This window comes from Macaca thibetana, chromosome X (genome assembly GCF_024542745.1).
Source record: "Macaca thibetana thibetana isolate TM-01 chromosome X, ASM2454274v1, whole genome shotgun sequence".
Lineage (NCBI taxonomy): Eukaryota > Metazoa > Chordata > Mammalia > Primates > Cercopithecidae > Macaca > Macaca thibetana.
In genome coordinates, this window is record NC_065598.1 from 15446835 (window position 1) to 15464832 (window position 17998).

General features: G+C 40.3%; 2 protein-coding genes across 6 annotated transcripts in view; both read right to left on the minus strand.

The window, feature by feature from the left end:
* The window catches only part of PIR (pirin), a 517051-nt gene that overhangs the window by 480508 nt on the left and 18545 nt on the right, over positions 1 to 17998 (minus strand). The window lies entirely within an intron of this gene.
* Positions 1 to 17998, minus strand: part of AP1S2 (adaptor related protein complex 1 subunit sigma 2) — a 68931-nt gene that overhangs the window by 19821 nt on the left and 31112 nt on the right. For 4 of the 5 annotated variants that reach the window (XR_007722795.1, XM_050777671.1, XM_050777672.1 and 1 more), the window contains exons 1-2: positions 8070 to 8200; positions 5723 to 5901 (exon numbers count right to left, since the gene is read on the minus strand). Coding sequence is in view for 4 of the 5 variants with exons in the window: in XM_050777671.1 (XP_050633628.1) it covers positions 5723 to 5901 (179 nt within the window). In the remaining variant the exon portion in view is untranslated. Of the gene's footprint in view, positions 1 to 5722; positions 5902 to 8069; positions 8201 to 17998 lie in introns of those variants that run through there. The other variant, XM_050777670.1, reaches the window with a different exon arrangement.

Below are 17998 nucleotides of genomic sequence, written 5' to 3' on the forward strand. Positions count from 1 at the left end.
TCTAGGATTGTGGAATAAACCACACGAAAAGAACAACAGCTCCACGTTATTACAGAAGTTAGAGAAAGAGAACAGAAAGTTCCTATCACTTAAGGGAAACAGAGACCTGTCCTCAAATTTACCAAGTTCTACACTGTTGAACTGAAGTGTAGTTTATTTACCCTAGAAGAGGGAATAAGGTTGGGAAACTTATATTTTCCTTTAAATTAGGATTCTAGCATACGGAATCAGGTGATGCTTGACCCAAGAAAGCAAAACTTCAACCTTGAGGCATAGCAAGTCTTTGAGGAGGATTAAAAGGGCATTTTAAAATGGTTTACATGTACTTAAGCCTTTTGAAAAGAAAGAAAATAAAAACCTAAGATAGGCTAAACATAGAATATCTCAGTGGAGATTATAATTTTCACTGAAGATCACTTAATTGATTTTTAGAAAACACAATGGGCAGTTACTGCTCATAGCATTAATGTAAAATAATACTGTATACAAAATAACACAAACAACCTGTTTTGAGTCTCAATGAATTCTTGCTCCTTAGTGTGAAAATAACTAGTATTCACACAACAGCATTAATTTCATTATTAAAACATTTCATCTTATTTGATGTTTTCAACAGCAAGTACTATCTTTCATCATTGATTACAGATTAAAAAAAGACAAAAAAAAAAAAAACAAAAACAAAAAACCGAGGCTTAAGAGTACAGCGCCTACAAGTGCTAGTAGTGGGATAAGAGACCCGATCTTCTGACCTTAACTCCAGGCCTTTTTCCACTGTGTCATACAAACTCACTTGGCATATTTATCATGACTTTGTGCATGTCTACTCTATGTGTCTTCCACACTCAGTAAGTTATTTAAAATGTTGGGGCTCCTGCAGTCTTATTGAGAGGAGGTATTCACATGTGTTCATTTATCATCATTGTGAAGGGAATAAGTCATGGAAGACAAAACAGGGCATCAATGCCAACTTTAACAAAGTGCTCCCTCTCTTTCCCATCACTACTCTGTTTTTGTCTATCTATTTATAAAGAGAATGGAGTATTCCAACTCTCCATCCTCCCTAACCCGTGCTCATTAAATAGAACTTTGAATTTGGGGAAACTGATAAATGATACATAAGATTCCCTGATTTAAGAAAACTAAAGATTAAAGGGACTGACATAAAAATGGTAGATTAAAAACCAGATATGACTAGCTGATAGGAACAGAATGCTAAATAATTTATTATACAAAGTTTACTAACAGTTTCAAGTAAAATTCCTTTTACTCTAAGATTTCCTCATGCTACTATTAAACAATCTAATGCTCTTACCATCCTCGCTCCTTATCCACAGTACTGCCTCTTTCCTTACAAATAAAAAGCACTTAAACACTAGTCAAAGGTCCTAAACTGCATGAATCACTTGGAAGCATTAATTTAAAAATCATCAGGAACGATGTGTCTAAGCCCCAGCCAGTAATGTTTACTTTCACTCAGAATGGAAAAAGAATAATCAAATTAATGAATTCTTTGGTGTAGGTGAACAGATAGCTATCAGGATAATGATGTGCCTCTTTCCAGAAAGCTTAGGGAAAGAAAAAACAGAAGCATAATAATTAAGTACCATTCACTGAATCCTCGCCCTACATGGGACACTAAATGTTAGCTAAGGCTTTTGCATATTTTACCATTCTAATCCTCACAACAACCGTATCCATGAGATACCATTATTACTTGCATTGATAAAAGACCCAGGTTTGAGTAACCTGCCTAGGAACAGCAATTTGACTCTAGAGCCCAAGTTTTACATTAAAAACTATAGCCAGCAATTGCATTAAAGTAATCCCATACCTGGCAAAAATTAAAATATGCTCAAAACAATATTTTAAGAGCTTTGAAGAGAAGAGAAATAAAAAATGCCATACTGATTTAGTAAAAGATTACCAAGAGAACCTGAAGTGTACTTCCTATATTTAGGACCAAGTGGTTTTTAAAAATTCAATAATGAGCTCATTTTGTTCTCTTAGTGCCTATTTGTAAGTCTAAAACTGAAGTAAAATTAGTAATAGACTAGTAAGAAGAAAGGTATGTTTGGTTATTTTTAGCACAGTGGATTAAGGCTTACTCTAATTACTGGCACTCAGAGAACATCTGAAAGTGCCTATTCTTATATTCAAAACACATGACTTCTCCGCAGTCAGCTAAATATCAGCTAAATATCAGCTGACTGTGGGTGACTGTAGCTAAAGTGTTCTCAATACTCACTGGTATGTCATTAAAAATTCTTTTGTTAGTAAAGAAAATCAATAATTATTCTTTAAATTCTCAAGCTAGTAATTTGGAGATATATACGTTTTTAAATTAATTTTAAAAGACCTTAATCCAGTGACTCTTCCACAAAATGCTACACAAAACAGAAATCAAAAAAGCATAGTATTCTGTCTTGAAGGGATCCTCAAGAACATTTATTTTAGAGATAAGGAAACAAAGTGACTTGTTTAAAGTCATAAAACTAGCTAATGTTACAAAGGGAACAGAACTTAAGTCCTCAGATTTTCAGTCTGTCTTTTCAGCTAATATTAATTATTCTTATCCATCATTCCCCCCTCAAAAGGGGGAATTTGTATGCCAAATACTCAGGATGAAGAATGTAGATGAAATAATTTAACAAAAACAACAAAAATCACTTGCTGATATGAACAGCAAAAGTCCCAGTCCAAAATTTCTCAGGAGCTAAGCAGTAATTCTCTTGCTTAAAAAGCTCTTCACTTCCAGCAGTAGGGAAAACAAATCACCTGTTTATACCAATAAAAAAAATGTCCATAAGTGGTAGAGCAGATGAGGTTTTCAGTATGAAATGGAAGGGGGAACACATAGAGAAAGAGCTGATAAATTCCACCTTTTATATATGACTGATATCTCAATAAAGCTGTTATTTTTTTAAGTCCACCTTTCATTTAAAGGTGCTTGATATAAGTATCAGAGTTGGGTCGGATACCCTTTGTAGCTTTTAAAAGAAAAAGCAGTGGCTCAACACGGACGGACGGGCTGAGTGACATGTACATGAACACCAAGCAGTGCTTTCCTTTCTTCCCATAAAAGCCCATTCCTGGGATTGAATCCCTTGCTGGTATTTTCCTCCTCCACACAGGGGACTCCTTCCCCTATCTAGAAATAAGCTTAAGCCTCTCACACCTTCTTTTTTAAAAACCTTGTCCCCTATTCCTATGTCTATGAGTGGTTACCACCTCGTCTCCTGTCCTTCACAGCTAAGTCCCCCAAAATAGTCTACACATGCTATTTAAATTTCTCCACCTCTTCACACTTCGCCCCATTACATCGAGAGTTCTATCTCCACTATTCCACTGAAAATGATCTGGCAAAGGGCATTATATGAAATGCTCACTGTAAAATCTACCAGATTCCTTCCTCACTTTCATTGAACTTTATGCAACATCTGGCATTGGTGAAACTTCTCATTCCACTCTGAAGGTCCCTTCTTCACCTCCTTTGCCTGCCACTTGAATGCTGGTGATCTAATACTTTGTCTTATTTTCCCCAGACTTCCATACCTACACCAACCACATCCCACCAGAAAATCAGGCTTCTCTTAATGAAAGTCACATAGACATCCCCAAATCAACCTGCCCCAAAATAAGCTGAGTTCTCTAGCTCACCTTGTACCCCATCAGCAAACCAGAAATGTGGAGGTCACACCACTCCTCCCTTTCCTTCGCTGCTCTCTCCACTTTTTGTTGTTGTTGTTGTTGTGGGTCTCACTCTGTCACCTAGGCTAGAGTGCAGTGGCCCAATCAGGGCTCAGTGCAGCCTTGAACTCCCAGGCACAATCAATCCTCCCACCTCAGCCTCCAGAGCAGCTAGGACTACACGTGCATGCCACCATGCCCAGCTAACTTTTTTGTTTGTTTGTTTTTATTGTAGAGACGGCAGGGTCTCACTAAGTTGCCAGGGCTGGGCTTTAACTCCTGGGTTCAAGCGATTCTCCTGCCTCCGCCTCCCATGTTCTTCCCACTTCTAGAGGTGACCAAGTCTTATCAAACCTACCTATTTGATAATGGCTATTTAGTAATAGCCCTCCTTTCCAGCAAATGGGTTCAGGATCTCAAATAGTCTCCCACTGATTCTGTAGGTGCCAGTCTCAGCCCCTCCTGCCCTCATCCATTGTCCCAGTTCAGTCTTTTAAGATATGTAAACCTGATCTTTTTCCAGCCCTGTTTAAAATCTTTGCCTCCAAGCTTAAGATCTGAGTTGCAGCCCCAGGTCAATCACTAACTGGCATATGGCCCTAGACAAGTCACCCCTCCCAAATTCGCATTCATTAAAAAATTGAAGTTTGATCAACAACGGCAGTTTTCAAACTCAGAACTGTCTCCTGTGCAGAGGGGTAAAGGCCAAGTGAGCCAGGATACAGGATCCCCGTTTCTGATTTTACGTGGAGCAGCCTCACTTCCAGTCATTTTATTTAAGGTTCTACCCATGGGGCAAAAAGCTTAAAACGAAACAAAACAGAACAAAATCACCTGACTAGATTACTGTAAAACATCTCTCACCTCTCAAATGATATGATTTTTCTATGATCTTTAATAAGACCAAACCAAACACTGGATACAAAATCACACAAAGATACTAAATCACCAAAGATCATTCAATAATGAAGAGGAGTCCTCAATATTTAAGAAACTCTCTATGTCTTGTCATCTCCATTTCTTCCCAGCCATCTCCCTGACAAAATATCCAACCCGTATCTGGAGTGCAATAAATGGAAGCCGAGAAGAAAACCAGACTTCTCTCCCACCCTCATTTTATCCCATACTGTTACTTCCATGCATATTCCCCACACAAGAGAACTTTTTATATGCAGAAATGCTCTTATCTCAAATTCAGTAAATAATTCAAAAAGAAACAAATGGGGAATGAAGTAAATGTCCCCTCAAAAAATGTTCTGTAAAAGAAGAAAGTTTATTTCTTTTACCCTACTTAGAACAATCTTGAGAAATTTATTTTAGGGTATTCAGGGATTCAGATATTTATAAAATAAAGATGTATAGCATTAAAAAAATTTTCAGTGTTAAAAGCCAATCTATGAGTCATTTTGTAACATCAAAATTTAAAAAAACCTGTCCTTGGCAAAATTATCTGTCATATTTAACTGCACCCCCACCATAGCAACAAGGGTACTTAAAATTAATAAACACTACTCACAAACAGATCTCTTATACACATAAAGTTTTTAAAACAGCTATGTGATTGAAATAGTCTACATATTCAAGGTATTTATACGTAAGATTCTAAAAATCAGATAAAAGGCATGACAAATATTAGTCATTGCTTTATAGATTTTCGGAGAAAAAGGATTAGACTATCTATACTTGTCTAAATTCAGATAATTACTCACACAATTTAAAATACTGACCCTACTTTCCCCTGCAATGAAATGAATTCATTAAACTCTTCTATAAAGATGATTAAGCATGAATAATCATTTATGCCTTCAATTATATAACTAGTTTTCAAATGATTTCCCTGCCTTTATCATTCCAGCCTCAGTAATTACCAGTGAAAACACCAGTTATTTTAAAAACACAAAGCTTTACCTTAAACCTATTTCATCTAAATCTTTATTAATCATTATTTAGAAATGTCATCACTCAAAAGTCTGCAATTTCCTAAATGACCTAACATTTGATTCTATTTCACCTTTATGATAAATAAAAATTATACCTTTTGTAAACAATCTTCAGATCTCGCCACTCAAGGAAGCTGCACATTTTAGGTTTCCGTGCTAAAACGGTCTGAACAAGTTCTCTTGTGATCTTTTTCTTCTCTTTGTCTGATAGTGGGACATACCATTTTTGCAGTCGAAGCTTTCCCTGACGACTAAAAAGCAACATAAACTGCATCTGTTAAGATAAATAAAATCAAGATTACATGTAATACTTTGAATCAATAAAGTTAAGATTATGTGTTTCACAGAGAAGCTTTGGGGGATGGGGCATTTAAATGACAAATGATTACTAGCCATCAATATTTCTATGCCAATTAAAATAGCAAGAAATTCTTTTGGACAGATCTTCTCTAGATGCAAACCTTCCAATCCCACCCTGTTCCACGTTAAGTTTGGAGGGGAGTGTGCAAGAGAAAAAAGAAAAATTTGTAATAAGCTGAAGCGAAATTTTTGAAGAAAAATAAAGACCACTCTTTCAATTTAAGAAACTATTTTCTACCTGTGCTATACATTGCGCACTCTCTATATGTATCAAAAGAAAATGGTAGACATCAATTGATTTGGGTATTTTTGAAAGAAACGGAAGACCTGCTATTTTTCACCCTGAGGCCGTTCTAGTTCCAGGGTGAACTACTTGTAGACAGTAGCTTATATCTTAGAATGCTCTCGTCGGTTTATGATGGCATATTTCAAGCAAAACAGAATGATCCAAAATATTAACCGAAAAATCTCATAACTACAAATTTTCCTTAATAAAAAAGTATGTTTTCATCTTACTTTTAAAACATTCCAACTTAAATATGTACAAAATCTAGAACTGAGTTAATGTAGTATTATGAAAAAGAAAACAAACATTTAAAAGGCCACAATAAGATTTACACTTGTTAAATAAGATTTAGTATTGAAACATTACATGAAATACTTTAAAAAAATAGTATCTACAGATAGAGTGGATGCTGAATTCTAGTGTGTTTTATACTTAAACTAATTTGTATGTATTTATTTGTGATCGCAAATGTGTTGATTAGTCTGCATGTTTCATTTTTAACCCAAGCTTTTTGTAATTCAATTGGTCATCTCAACTGCAAACAGAAGTATTGTTTCTACAAAGGTAATTTAAAGCCAGAATTCACATAGGTATCCTTTTTTCTTTTAACCACTGTAAGTTCCTTTAACAGCGTTACTGCAAGTAAGATTCAAGCATGATTCTCAAGATTCACCACACCATCTTGAATTTGAAGACGGGGAGGGGAAATTTACAGAACCAATGTAGAATAAAAATGGGCCCTAAATTTCGGTAAGAAATTATCGTCGTTTTTTATAACCACCCAAAAAGGTATCAACAAGATATCTAGAAATTTATGACGTGGCAATTCAACTTTAGTAAAGTTAAAATGGTCTTATTACCTCACTTAAAATGCGTCAGGGGAACAAAATATAAGGACATTATTAGATGATACCAAAGTGCCTCCCGTGCAAGTCCTGAAGATAGCGGCATTCGAAGGGAGCAGCAAGTGAAGCATCAACTGGACATGAAGCATCAACTGGACATTTACTGCAAACCCGTTACCAGAACTTGGAAAAGAATGGATCTCGTATTCCTAGATCTTGGTGACCAGAAAGGGTGAGGGTTTGCTTGCAAAGAGTATGGGCTCAAGGCTGTCTGGAGCAGGGTCCTGTACCGGCCCTACCACTTTGCAGGACGAAAAAACAATGTATTCTCCTTAAAATAAATTATGTCCTAACATGGGACGAAACCCGGTTGCAAGGCACGAGTATTCCTTCCCTCGTGTTAAAAACCAGCGCTTTGATTTTGCCGCAAATCACAGGGCACCACAATTCCTCGAGATTGGCATTAAAAACAATGGGCTCAGCCGCGGCGCGGGCTCGGGGCCAGCGTTCCTCGGGTCCGGCCGTCGCCGGTGCCTCCCCCCCACTCCCGTGGCCACACTCCATCACTGACCAAGCCCGGGCGAGGTGACAGGCAAGGAGCGGAGCAGACAATGGCATCCGCCGCCGCGCAGGGGGCGCCAAGAGTCCTCGGCCGCCACCGCCCCCGGCCCCTCCCGAAAACGCCCCGCAAAACTTGAGGCGATTCCCGAACCACAGGTGCCGCGGGGCTGTCGCGGAGCCCGGGACTGGCCCCCACATCCCCGGGCGCGGCGCGGAGTGGTGCGGAGGACGCGGACCCTGAGAGAAGTGAGTTGCAGGCGCGGCGACCCAGTGGCGGGCCGGGCAGGCTCGGGGTGGGGTCGCGGGGCGCGCTCGGGGTGGCGGGGGGCGCGCCCAGCCCTCCCTCCCCCTCTCCATCCCCGGCGCCCCCTTTCGTCCCCGGGGACTTACGGCGGCCGCGGGCCGCGGGCGCGGCGGAGCTCGGCCGGCGGCGGCGGCGGCGGCGGCGGCTAAGGGGAAGCCCCTGTCGCCGTGCTGAGGAAGAGAAGCCGTGGTGCTGTGGGGAGGGGACCCGGCTGGCGGAGGGCAGGCTTAGGCGGAGAGGGGAGGGCGAGCTGACAGACCCCGCCCCGGGGGCCGGACGAGGGAGGAGCCGGGGCTGCGGCGAGCTGAGGGGCGGGCTAGGCGACGCGCGGGAAGCGGCTCAGCAGTTGCCAGCGGCACCGGAGGCAGCGCAGGTAACCGCTGAATCCAAGGAAGCCGATTGGAGGCTTCTTTGCTGAGGGGGTGGTGCGAACCGGAAGCCGGGCCACGTGACCCGGAAGCGGCGTCTGCCGGGCCCGCGCGCCCGCGCGCCCGCGCGCCCGCGCACTCCTGCTGGTGCCTCCGGGACGCGCGCGGGCGGATATGCTGCCTGTTTAATGATAGGAGGACGGGATTCTGCAGCGTCCTCAGCCTAGCCGGAGGTGCGGGGCCGGGAAGTTCCAGACAGCGAAGAGCCTCGTTTGAGCTCTAATGATTCTCTGTGTCCCCAGAGGGTGGGTCGGGGAGGTGTGACGGCTGACGACAAGGGTGGGAGGAGACGAGGGAGTGCTGCAACTCTGGAAAAACAAGTCAGCTCTTCTGTGGAGCTCGTCACCCATTCACGGGCATTTTGCTATCATTCTGCCTCAAAATTGTCCGGAATCCGGCCTCTCCTTCCCATTGCACTGCTCCAGCCCTAGCCCAGACACCTTTCGCCCCAAGCTTCGCGGGAGTCTGTTCCCTGGGCTCGCCTCGCCCATCTTCGGTGCTGCGGAGTTACCATCCGTTCGGCTGAAAAGCCCGGACAGCACCTCACCTTCGAGATCCCGCTTCCTTCACACTGGGTCGCCCCACCAGCCGCCTGGGTTCCAGTTTAGCACTGCCGACGACTTGCTGTGCCTGGCATGTCCTTGCTCTCAAATGTCACATCTCCTATGAAGCCTCACCCTAAAACCCTGTAAGAGCGATTCCCTCTTTCACCCACATGCCCGTTAGCCTTTATTTAGCACACCTTAAGTTGTATTCATTTTGCATCCCAGTCTAGTTCACTGCCTGGTGTATAACACAATAAATGTGAGTTGACTGATAAAGACCATAAAATGATAAATTTGTTAAGAGCTGTAATGCTGAGCGTAATGCCGGGGCATAATGGATGTTCGTAATTTTCTGAATGATAGAATGGATGAATCATCTAGTCATTTACAGATAAGGAAAGGGGAGTCCCACGGGATTAGGTGACCTTCCTTGAAGAGCCACGGGTTTCCCATATCGCATGCTATTCATTATCCGAGTCACCTAGGTTCCTACAAAGGAAGCGAGAAAATTGCTTTTGTTGGGCCATGTCCCTTTTGCAAAGGTTCCTAGGTATAGTCGCCAGAATTTTTTTAATGGCCTAAAGTAAAAGAAATGCTAATTTTTTCACGAAGCTAAATGTAATCAATGTAAAGGAATCCTTTATTAGGAATTATATTCTTTTTGTGTGCATTTTAGTATCTACGAAACTAAGACAGTAGTTTTGGGGGCATTTTAAAAAAGGCCTTTGTATGACAAAACAAAAAAATGTGTAATACTTCCCCTTTTCAAGCACTACTATGCTGCTTGCAAAGTCTCCTACTAACATGTATGATTAATGTATACTGGAATATTAAAGAAAGGGGATGACACATGGCACAGAGCTGACTTTCTGTAGTTCTTTAGGTTCCTTTCGCCCCCAACAGATTTCTCCCTACCCAGTCATGCCCCAAAGGTACTTTCAAATGTCCCATTTCTCTCTTACTACAAGAAACAGATGCCATTAACCAGTGAAAAGATAGCTCTAATGCTACACAATGAAAACTCGCCCTCTGAATTCAAATGCTGCTTTTCTCTTTTTCTGTACAAAACACTTACATCCTCAAGGTTCCTGAGATAGCCACCTCCAAGTTTAAACTGATTATCCTCCTAATGTTGCTCTGTGGCTCTGAAAATGAGGACGGGAGACTTGCTGATGACATACTGGCAGTCTCCCTTCCTGCTCCTAGCCAAAAAAAGGTAGGGGTAGGGGTAGGGAGGGGAAGGAATTGTGGGAAAAATAATTAGCAGCTGAAAGCAGCTATTACATAATCTTGGCTGCTTATTAATTTAGCAGAAGGAATGGCTTATTAAATTCTAATAGCAGCAGCACAACTGCAAACAACCTAGCAATTACCAGTGCAGGGCCCATTATTTTGTTAATATGTTCTCTTCCTTTGGCAAGTGTATGAGAACAAAATTTATAGAAGCAGATGGTCTTTTTCAGTAGATTATAGATGGTTTATTCCCTAGTCTTAGTATTAAGTGCTAATTATGCATTCACTGTGAAAGACAAAAGAAACATGGTTGCCATCTTTGTTAGTAATTAACTGCTTGACTTTGATTCCCACAATTTCCCAATGGTAGGCTTTGTTATATACATGTTTCTTCTCACCTAGTATCTTCTTCATCTGTCATGTCAATTGGTTATCTTTTCTAATCCTCTGTTTTTGTTTTCCACGTGGTCCTGATTTATTGGTATTAATAATGATATAAGAATTATATACAAAATTCGTTTCATGAAAAATTAAAAATCAGATTTTATACTTGTTTCTTAGATTTGAAAAAAATGCTTCACTGTCATTTATGCTAAATGTAAGAGGTGAGGGGAAAATAGAAATCTTTACCTTCTAACCATAAAATTTTGAGACTTTTTATGTAATCTTTCCAAAGTTTTCAAAAATAATTTTAGTTTCCTATTAATTGTGTGATGGCCATATACTTTTATCCTCTCACTCTCTCAAAATACCATTAAATTTTTTTTTAAAGGGACTATTTAAAACACACACCCACGTGGAAAATAAGAGAGAGAACATTTACATGAGGATGTCGATAAAGGATGTCAGGATACACTGTCAGCTCGTCATTTAAACATTTAAAGAAAAATTGTAATATATTGATATTATGGAGGAGCAGAAGTGAGGGGAGGTTGAAATAATGCTAAATCCTCATGTGCTAAAGGGAAGAAAATAGATAACATCTAAAATAAATCACGAACTAGAATTGTTAGCATATTCTTTAGATACCGGGAAGTAAATCCCAGAAGCAATGGTGACTTTCTTTCCATGGACAGAATCTTGCAGTAGGAAGTAATAAAAGGTATTACTACATTTTACTTAGGTTTTCTCTTAAATAATTTTTTAAACTATTGTAACGAAATAGATAAAAACCATTCAGTTAGTTGCTAGCTCTGTATTATGGACTTATACAGAGTTCCTGTAGCCAGTCTATAGATTATTTAGAAATTATTAAATAAAAATGCCCAATAACGGAATTCAGTGCTGAAGCCTTGTAGAAGATCACAGAAAGTGTAAAAAAGATGCTTAGAGTTTGTGAATTTGCATCTCCAAAGATAAAGTTGTTCCAGGGAGAAAAATGGCCTAAAATAATGAGGATTTGTGAACCAAATCATTTCAAAATAGATAGAGCTGTCACTGCCAAAGTCCTCAACAATGAGCTAAAGAGAAATGTGGAACATATGCTCTTTCTCGAAGCCTGTTTCCATAGCTTTGAATAAAATGCAGGAAAATTACTACTGCCCTATTAACATTAGGATAGAGCAGTGATTCTCAGCCTGGGCCCTTTTGCCTCCCAGGGGACACTTGTCAGTGTCTGGAGACATTTTGATTGTCACAACTAGGAGTAGTAGGTGATGCTGCCAGCATCTAGTGGGCAGAGACCAGGGATGCTGCCCAGCATCCTGCAATGTACAAGACAGATCCCATAGCAAAGAATGATCCAGCCCCAAATGTCACTAGTGCCAAGGTTGAGGAAGAAATTCTGGGTTAGTCACTGAAAAGATTAACATGCAGTAGCATATTTTTATAGACATTTCAAGAAATGGAACAAACACTATCTTCATGTAAGTTTCTCTTTCTCTCTCTCTGCACCCCCCCTTTCTCGGAGTTGTAGGCATTGTTCTTAATATCTGCTAGATAAAATCCTAAACTGCTGAAAAGACTGGCAGCATACATAAAGCAGTCAGTATTATATAATAGCAACTAGAATAAACTATCCAAAATGATTTTTTTTTAAATGACCCCAGAATATTAGTAAAAGTTACTTAAACACTTGAATCCATGAAATGCCTATTCCATCCATCCATATATTGTAAATGTTTGTTAGGTATCTGCTTTATACTGGGGCACTCTGGAAGGTAATGAAGATATAAAGACGAATAAGATATTGACTTGGTCCTAAAGCTCCATTTCTTCTGACACAGAATTTCAAGTTTAGAGACAAACCCTGGATGGTCAAAGGATAGTCATCAACCAAATGTATGAACGTTTTCTTTTAGGAAACCCCTAGAAATGCTTCATAGAACCTTAGATTTCTGTAACCAACACGTTTGAAAACTATGTGCTCTCATGACCTCCCAGGGCTCTTCACAATATTTTCATTCGATGAATTTCTTTGTCACTCTTAATTCACAGCAATATAAGAGATTCTGTATGTTTTAAACAAATGATTTCAAATAATGTCTTGATTTGATCCTTGAAGTGAAATGCTTCAACAATGATCTAACTCAACTCCAAATTGCTAAACCAGTGGTTCTAGAATATTCTCTTAGAGGACTTGTGAAAATACAGATTGCTGGGCCTCATTCCGATAGTTTCTGATTCAGGAGGCCTGAGGTGAGGCCTGAGAATTGCATTACTAACAAGTTTCCAGGTGATGCTGATGCTGTTGGTCTGGGAACCACACTTTGAGAACCATTGCTCTATACCAAAAAAAGCTATGATATCCAACTAGAAAGTTGTAATATAATTTTCATGGTCTAAAGGAAACTTGAGATCTGAATATTTTTTTAATCACTGACCTCATGAAACCCGAGAACATTAGAAGAGTAATATTCCCAGTTATATTCACCTGAAGCTAAATCTACATGCACAACTGAGAATGACATATGGTCATTGTATGTCCTGCACAAACTAATTCACTATAATATTCTAAGGCAGAAATTGGAGTGCTTAGGGAAACTTGAAGGTTGCATCATAAAAGTCAGATGCTTACTTGATGAAAATCACTACCTTAAAAATATTTCCCAACTACTCATGGCAAGTGGGAGTCACCTCTGAAATATTTTGTCAACAACTAAAGACGTGGGGTAGAAAGGAAGAAGTCTAGAGGGAACAGCTAGAGAGAATCAACGTGCCCTGGGGGTAAGGCAGAGACCAGAGACCGCTAAGCAGTAATCAAAACCTGCCCGTTCTCTTCCTTAGCACACAGCTAGACCTTATTGCGCTGCTTCCTCTGCAGTTAGGCGTGCCCATGAAGCTGAGATCTGGCCAATGAAATAGGAATAAAAGTGACAGATCTAGCCCATAAAAACCTCCCACAGGAAAGTCTGTTTCCTTCCTCCCTCCTTCCCTCCGCTGACCTGCTTTTGCCACTTGGATGATGACACCCGGGTGAGTTCCCAAATGACTGCAAGGAAGAGGAGTACACAAACCACCACCACCATCATCACTCCTACCGCCAATTGTACTTGAAATGAATGAGAAATAACTTTGTATTAAGCCACTGATTTTTTTCCCGAGGTTCATTTATTACAGCTGCTAGCATTCCTGTTCATTCTTGAAAGCTCGTTGCATACTTAGTTACAAAGAGAAGGAGCCATGCATAGTGATGGGAAGAGCAAGTGAATTTTCAAGTGGATACTTGATTCTAATCCTGCTTTTTGCACTCTTTTATATGTCTCCCTTCCATTGAAGTTTGAGAAGAATTGTTAAACAGTCTGAGCACAGAATTTTAAACTACTTGTCTATCAAAGAGGGCAAAAAGAATGATTCAAGGCTCTTTATTACATTCCTCTGACAAAGCCTAGCATTCATAGTAGGCAATAGATAAGGCAAAATTTTAAAAATCATAAGGCTGACAGGGCTGAGGAAGTGAAGTGGGATGGTGGGCAATCACATTTGGGTAAACTGTCCCTAATTGGCAAAAGTGAATACAGTATTAATATCAACCTCTTAGAATCAAAAAACCAAAGGTTGAGATTTATTTTTGACTCTATTATATCCTTGTCTTCTAAATACTGTACAAAAAGCTAAGTTAAAATATTTATCCTAAAGCACTATTTAGAATACATGAACATTTTAATTAGATGATTTGATGAAAAATTTTAGAAATACTGTACATATTTTAAATATAACACATGTATAAGATAATAGAATTTTAAAGGTAATTTTATTCAAAAATTTTATTTTACAAGTGAAGAACGAAGTCCAGAGAAGTTAAGCAAATTGTTCAAGATCATACCAGTTAGTGGCAGGTGGAGAAGTAAGACTCCTATATTCTGTCTCCAGGCAATGTTCTTGCCACCATGGGACACTGTCTATTGCCCAGAAACTACTAGCCCGTTATCTTTAGACGAAAACAAGCAAACAAATAAATAAATAAACTGAAAAACCACACTAGCTTACCCTTGAAACATAAACTCTTCAATTCTACTTCCTTTTGCCTCTCTGCCTGGTATTAAAGTATTTATGTCTTTACTAGCTGACTGAAACCCTTGCGATCTCCAAAACTGGGATAGTATCTTAAGAAATGCTTTATGGCATAACCTAATGCAATGCTTTGTATAGAGTAAGTACTCTAAAATGTTAATTAAGTTGAATTGAGGTGCCAAAAGAAGGTTTAGGCTGAGCACGGTGGCTCACGCCTATAGTCCCAGCACTTTGGGAGGCCGAGGCGGGCGGATCACCTGAGGTCAGGAGTTCGAGACCAGCCTGGTCAACATGGTGAAACCCTGTCTCTACTATAAAAATACAAATATGTATCTATATCTGTATCTATATCTGTATCTATATCTATATCTATATGTTAGCTGGGCGTGATGGTGCATGCCTGTAATCTCAGCTACACAGGAGGCTGAGGCAGGGCAATCGCTTGAACCTGGGAGGCTGAGGCAGGGCAATCGCTTGAACCCAGGAGGTAGAGGTTGCAGTGAGCCGAGACCGCACCACTGCACTCCAGCCTGAGCAACAAGAATGAAACTCCGTCCCCCCCCCAAAAAAATAAGATTTAATGGACCCTGTCTCATTACTTCTTGAGTGTTATCAGTTTTTCTGGAGTATTCTCCTTCTTTCCATCCCCACTAATATTGCACTAGGTCAGACTAACAAACTGAACTTTATATCTCAGCTCATTCCCTCCACCTGATTCCATTGTGGTTCTTTCTGCACATGGCCACACGCTTTTCTAAAACATAAATCCAATAGAGATTAAACCTTCTGCTTAAAATGCTTCACCTTCTTTATTACTTCATTCAATTTGCATACATGTGCCAGGTACTCACTGACGACTGGGGGTAAAATAGAACACAACTTAGACATGGAAACTTTCACCAGGTTCTTAAACTATAATAGGGACAAGAGGGATGGCATAGTATACAATCAGCAATCCCAGTACAATGCAATACAATGTTTCAAACTAGGAAGTTTCAAATAGTACAATGTTTCAAACTAGGAAGGCCAGGGACCTGTGGGAACACACAGGACAGTGCCTAGCCCAGAGTTTTTGTGGTAGTGGTGGGTGGTGGGGTCAGACAAGGTTTCTTGGAGGACAAAGCCCTTAGGCCAAGATCAGAAAATAATGGGGGAGATACTCAAGAGAAGACAGGGCAAGAATGTTCCATTTAGGGAGAATGACATTTGCCAAGACAAACAGATGGGTTCATATTTTAGGTACCTGAATGGAAGGTTAGTGTGGCCAGAGGGTTCCTGGGTAAAGATGAGTCTGCAGAGAATAGGAGGACCAGGTCATGCAGGATCTTTCAAACAAGATTAAAACATTTGGACTTTATATAAGGATATTGAAAGATTTTAAGCAAGGGCAATGCCATTATTGGATTTGAGTTCTAGAGTTTCAGAGAGCTCACTCTGGATGAAATGTGGTAAATCATAGGATATACTGTAGTCAGAGTTCAGTTGTAGATAAAATAAACCATACAAACAGAAGCAGTTTAAAAATGATTGGAATTGCTGGAGGAGCAAAATCTGGGCTGAGCTTCCAGGAAAACCTTCCAGAATAGCACTGCAGAACTTGACTGCCAGAGAGCTGATGCCTCTGCTGTGATCAGTGAGCTGGAATATTAAGCCACTGTTTCCATGTAACTGCTGGCTCCAGGACTATCACTTCCCTGCCATGATCTGGAAATCAGAAAGCTGTTGCCAGCAAAGAGGATGCCTTTTTTCACTGCTGCTTTTCACTCATGTAGCTAGGGACTGGACACTGGACTCCCTCTACAACTGTTACTGAAAGCCAAATGCTTTCATAACCCTGCTTGCCCCAGAAATAGCAGAAGCAGGCCCCCTGTTCATGATATATCACTTCCACCTTCCAAATCTTGCATGGGTGTACCTGATTGTTGGAATCTACATCGCAACCAGAAGCCTAGCTAAGACATGTAGTTTTTAATTTTCCAAAAGGAACACAAGGAGGTTGGAATGGATATTGAACAAGCAGATCCAAATGTCCATTGCAGAGATCAAGACTGGCGGCCAGGAGACCAGTTGGGAGGCTGTTGAATAATTCACATGAGAGGTGAAGGTAGCCGGAACAAGGAATAAGCAGGGTTATTCTTATTTTCTCCTTTTCTTTATTAATCAAGAAAAGGAGGTATACTAGAGAGCGTTTAGGAGGTTGGATTGATTGGTATAAGTTGTTTTGATGTGGTGGCAGGGGGAGTGGGCATACAGTCAGAGATGACACTGGGAGATGATTCCCTGGGGGAGAGAACCCACGAAGAAGGCAGGCTGGTGGTGAAATGATGAACTCATTTTTCAGCCTCTAAAATCAAATATCTGTGGGGCGTCCAAGTAAACAGTGGGAGTTGTTGATACAGGTCTAAAGGCTCAGGAGTGAGGTTGGAACTGAAGTTAGAGATTTGTGAGTCATCAGCATAGAGCTGGTAAATAAAGCTGAGTAGGAGGATGAGATCACTACAGGAGAATATATAGAATAATAATATATTTTTTTAAAAAACTGTGGAAAACAGAATTATAAGATGGTTACCATGACATTCCCCACCTGGTGTTATTCTCACAATTAAGTTGCCTGACAAAAGGGAATTTGCAGATATAATTAAACTTACTAATCAATTGACCTTAAGATAAAGAGATTATCCAAGCGTGCCTAACCTAATCATATGGGCCCTTTAAAAGAAGAGAATTTTATCTGGTTGGTAGAAAAATAAGTCAGAGAGATTGCAGCATAAGAGAGGTTCAACAAGGAGCTTCTCCATTGCTCAGATGGAGGGGCCACATGGAAGGATCTCAGAGTAGTCTAGGAGGTGAAAATGAACCCAGCCAACAACAACTACAACAAAAACAGAGACCACAGAACTGAATTCTGCCAACAATCTGAATGCATTTGTAAGGGGACCCTGAGCTCCAGATGAGAATGCAGAGCCAGCTGACATCTTAATTTCAGCCTTGTGAAAGCAGAGCAGAGGACCTAGCTAACCTGTGCCTGGACTCCTGACCCACAGAAACTGAGAGATAAGAAGTGGATGGTGTTTTAAACTGCTGAGTTTGTGGTAATTTGTTATCTATTAATAGATCACTTATACAAATACTCAGGACACAACTCAGGAATACTAACTTTTAGGGGGCAGACAGCAGAAGAGTCACAAAAGAAGATACAGGAGGAGATCCAGAAATATGTACAGTCACGAAGCTAAAGGAAGAGATCCTGATAAGAAAGAGAAAGTTGTCAAATATGACAACTATTGGTGATAATTCAAGTAGGAACCAAAGGGGCTCATTGAATTTTTTTAGCCATTTGAGTGAAGTTATGTGTAG